Source organism: Egretta garzetta, unplaced genomic scaffold, assembly GCF_000687185.1.
Source record: "Egretta garzetta isolate BGI_Z169 unplaced genomic scaffold, ASM68718v1 scaffold582, whole genome shotgun sequence".
Lineage (NCBI taxonomy): Eukaryota > Metazoa > Chordata > Aves > Pelecaniformes > Ardeidae > Egretta > Egretta garzetta.
Genome location: NW_009258956.1, coordinates 140523 through 145224, shown reverse-complemented (window position 1 = coordinate 145224; position 4702 = coordinate 140523). Strand labels below are relative to the sequence as shown.

The following is a 4702-nucleotide window of genomic DNA, read 5'->3' as shown; positions in this document are numbered from 1 at the left end:
GGGGGTCAGGGCGGGCGGTGGGGTCGGTGCTCGATCCCCCCCACCCCGCGGTATCTGCCCAGCGATGGAGCAGAGGCCGCGCTACAAATGCCCCCCGGTTGGGGACCGAATTCCTTAATTGGGTTGTCATTAAAAGTTCCCGGTGCCGAACGTTTGCTTTCGCTCTCGGAAGAGGCTGCGTTAACGAGAAACTCCTCCTGGAAGAGCTCGTTTCTGTGTTACGGCCGCGGTTAGTCCCACCGAGAAGGGACCGGGTGGGTCTGAGTTCCAGGCTGGCTCCACAAGAGCCCCGGTGGGAGCTGCGGGTCCCTGGGGGAATCACAGAATCTCTTAGGTTGGAAAAGACCATTAAGATCATCAGGCGTGGCTTCTGCGCCAGGCCTGGGCGAGCTCCGCTGTACGATGAGGGCACGTCGGGACAGGCCGTGCTCCCTCTCCTCCTCCCTGGGACGGGTCGCTTGCTCCCGACCAGGCTGCTTTGGCTGTGCCTGGTGTTTTGGGTTTTTTTTCCTCTGATTGCAAGACTGTTTCTATTTACAGGGCCTCTTCTAAACAACCAAACCCTTGGCTCTCCAACTGAGGATGGTCGTCCTTGCTGGGTAAGCCTCCTGCCTTTGTCCCACGGGCCTTGGAGAAGCAGCAGAAGTAAGTGCGGGCGTGCTTGATGGCACCGTGCAGACAAGCGGCCACATGAGGTGAGGCTCCTGGGCTTGAGACAACATTGCCGGTGCCTGTCCTCCCGTCGGTGCCTGTCCTCCCGTCTGGCTGCGGCAGTGCCTCGAGCCCTGGCGAGGCTGCTGTTTCCCCCTGACAGTTGCTGTGTTACATTTGTGCTCTCCAGCACTGAGGTAACTCCAAAAGTACCAGTAGATCCTGTTACTCAAACACAGCTGCCCATGCCTGAGCTCAGCACACCCCTCCTGCAGAATAGGAGCGCTCGTTAGAGATTTGTGTTTCGTACCACACATCTACTGCCACAGCCCCTTCGTGTCACCAGGGTAACCAAACGCTGCCGTATCCCCCAGGGGAGAATCCTGTTTAGGGAGCAGATCTTCACAGTGAGCACGAAATGGGGGCGTGTGCGCGGCACCCTGCCCAGACTGGGTGGCCGAGGTGGCCAAGGTGCCCTGGTGTCGGTGGCAGCCACCTGTGTGGCTGCATCACTGTTTTTGGTTTTTTTTAAAACCCCCCCCCCCCCGCCTCTTCCAAGAGTGTGGGCCCATAACTGTGATTGCTTTTTTGGCATTTGCAATTCCACTTCCAGTCACACATTTGGCAGCCTAAAGGGTTGTTCTTATGGGCTGAGGATGCCAGGAGTCCCCTAGGAAGAAACATCTCTTTGCTGGGCTCAGTAGCGATGACAGAGTGGCTCAGGAGCACGTGTCCGACTTCACTGTTAAATAACAGCATGAGAGAGATTTATTCTGAGCCTGTTAAGCTGGTCCTGTGTTCTACTTAGGCTTAGTCTTTTTATCTCTACCCATCTTCCTCCTCCATAAGACCTACTAAAGCAGTCGAAAGAAAGGTTGTTGGGGTTTTTTTTGTCCTCCCTTCCATTAAGCTTCTGGTCAGACTTCACTGAAAACACTGCAAATAAGTGTTTGCCTCTCTGGTGCCTCTGAGTGAGTAGATGAGAGGGGAAATATGTTTTTTCATTTCCTAAATGTAGTTGTCTGTAACTGTTTCCTTGACAGCCTTGAATGTCATCCAGGTCAAAGAGCCAGTGCTGGGGAGGAAGTTAAATCCTTTCTGTGTCATCCTGACCTTTTTCTATTTGAACACAACAGCGTGGACTATCAACCTATTTCAGGGTGGGACATTAAAAGCGCTTGGTGAAAGAAAGCTAACAGCAGGAGGGGGGAATGATTTCAGCTGGGGGTTGTTCTGCTGTTTTTCTAGGGGAGAATTCTGTGAGGAGGCTTTTAACCTGCTTGGTTTTGATGGCTTTTGCTCCTCACAACTTAACTGCAATACTTCAGAGAAAACAAAAACCTACAGTTAATTGTTGAGCACCTTTATCCTTCACTAAAGGTTGTGAGCTCTCAAATCCTAAAATAAAACAAACACTCTGGTGCTGAGGAGGAAAGGGAACATTGCATGAGGGCAGAGAAATGAGGCCGCTTGGGCAATGTGCTTTCAGGCCTATTTCTGTCTGTCACAGCAAACTGAAAGGACACCAACTTTGGGGAAAGAGCTCTGTGACCCTCTGGTCCTTGCTCTGTTATGCTTTCCCTGTCTAACTCTGGAGATGGCATCTGCGTCAGCCGCACGGCTGCTTTTGCCACCTATGGGCAACCATATTCATCTCGCTACTTCAGCCAAGCTCCCTTGAAGCTCTGTAGCAGCACTCTCGTGATGGAAGGAACCATTATGTCACCCATAAGGGCAAAAATACCTGGTCTGTGTTAATGTGGGTGCAGTTCTCTGCTGATTCAGCTCCTATCAGGAAGTAAAGATGGGAATCTATTTTTAATAGATCAGGCAATGTGTGATTTATGACTGCTCCGGTCACACATTGGGGTAAATCCTGTGTGACCAGTTGAGTGCCAACATCACAGAGGCCAAGAGAATAAAACTTTAGAAGAACTTGGATTAGAAGAACCTTTACTTTAAGCTTGGCTCGTGTTTTAGTTAATGTCATTTATTAACATTTTGAAGAGAGATGGTTTTGGCAAACAAAGCAGCCATTTAGAAAGGCAGCCATTTGGAAAGGCAGCAAGGAGTACAGCTGATGCTCTTGGTACTGCAGCAGAAACCCCCCTAACTCTGCCCACCATCTCATTTTTCTTAAATAAAACTATTTTCAAGCTACCCATATATTTTTTATTGCTGTTAAAGGACAACTCCAACTTAAAACAAGCCCTTCTGCCTGTGACGCCATAAAGAAAGAAAAGACTGGGCTCTCACCTGCCTTATACTGAGGTGGTTGCTTACAGCTCTAGGAAATGTGATTAAATAAGAAGGCTAAACTAACGCAACAGCTCACTGGTAACAAAATCAGCATTTTCTGAAGGTTTAACTCCTCAATGCAGCCCACTCTGTAATCAGCTGAGTTGCAGCATCAGCCCAGTGAAGCACCAGGACCACGCACTGGGGCCCAGGACAGTCAGAGCCAGTGAAGCAGGAGCTGATTTAGCTCCCGTGCTACACTGTGCCCTTGGCCTGCACAGGCAGCACTGGTTTGGGCCCCTCAAAGCTTTGAGCTGCTCTTGTGGACAGTAAGTCTGTTGATGTGGTTCCCTGCAGGACCTTATGCCTATGCAAATAGTAAGTCCGCAGAGCTTTAGGCTTCCTGCATCCCTCGAGGAGGATGCTTTCTGAGGGTCATGGTCCCCTGCTGCTGGGTAAATGCCTTGGATCGATGTTCTAGGCGTGAACTCGTGGCAGTCCTGGCCCAATTACTGTTTTTATGATTCCTAATGACAGGCTTTAGGTTTCTAGCCTGCTTATGGATTTCAGGGGTGTGGAGTGACAGTTGCTCACTCGGAGCTTACTGACCTCCTCCAGGCTGTGGGGTTTGGAGATGACTTCAGCCACCTCCTGCACACAGATGGATTCCTGGGCTTCTCCTGAGCTCTGCACGCTTCAGCAGCTCTCCAGGGAACGCACTCCCGTGGAGCAATCTGCTCATTCGTGGCCTTTGAGTCACAAACAAGCTATTTCCCTCCTCCTGCTCTACCCCTGCAAGCTAAGCCAAGAGGTACCCATGTCACTCTGTCAGAGCGTTGCTCCTTCTTGCCTGCGTTTACTTTGCTTTTCTAGCGATTTGTAAGCTGTGACTGGCAGACGGTTCAGTCGCTGCTGCTGTACGGCTGATTCCCTGTGATCCCCTGCCTATAGCCATCTGTCACCTACCTGTCTTAAAGTTAAAACTCTCTGGTCTTTAGAGGTGACTCAAAGATAAAAGTCTGCACCCCAACGCTGTGTCCCACTGACACCTTAAGCCTGCCGGCCACCTCGCCATGGGGCTGGGGTGCCCTCCTCGTCCCCGGGGAGGAGCAGTTTAAGTGCCACCCTCTCCTGCGTGCACCGAGAGAAGCAGGTAGGGAAGTGGGTCTGGCAAGGGCAGCAGGAAGTGCTGGAACTTGCAGTGATCCCAAGCTGTTCCTGGAGGAATAGGTGTGATGGTTTTGGACTGGCTCATATAAAAGGGCTATCTGCTGAACGGATCTTTCCCTGGTGAGGAGTTTCACTGTGCTTGAGGGACAAATGTGTGGTCTTGTAAGCATTTCCTTTGTTCCTGAGGCTAGGGCTTTCTGGGATACTTGGCCTTGCTATGCTGAAGGGGAGCATCTATCCCTTGACCTTGACTTGTCATCTGCAAAGAAGTCATCTAAAAAAAACCCACATCTGGTGCGTGACAGAGATGAACACTGCTGAAGGGTGCTGGAATGCTCTGCGGCCTCCTAGCTAGCGCCGAGCTGTGCATTTTTGTCCTGCCACAGAGGAGTCCTGGCTTACACCGCCGGGTGGGTGACAGAGCAATTTTTCACCTTTTAAAAAGTCTGAATTTACCTTCTAGCAGCTTCAGCTCTACATTTAATCCTTTGATTCATTATTGATGTGAAGTCTGTGGATGGCGCGGTAGCCACCTGATTCCAGGTATCCGTTCACTCGGTTTGCGGAGTGCTGCGTGGAAATGGGTCAGAGCTAAGCTGGGGGGGCTGTTGGCATCCTGCAAGGAGCTTCCTGAGACTCGGGG

At 51.0% G+C, this 4702-nt stretch overlaps 1 protein-coding gene across 1 annotated transcript in view; it reads left to right on the top strand.

Annotated features, from left to right (window-relative positions):
* Positions 1–19: 19 nt before the first annotated feature.
* SPG7 (SPG7 matrix AAA peptidase subunit, paraplegin) overlaps positions 20–4702 on the top strand; it is a 42111-nt gene continuing 37428 nt past the window's right edge. Inside the window, 2 exon segments of the mRNA XM_035890176.1 lie at positions 20–229; positions 541–599. Coding sequence (XP_035746069.1) covers positions 88–229; positions 541–599 — 201 coding nt within the window. The 5' untranslated portion in view covers positions 20–87.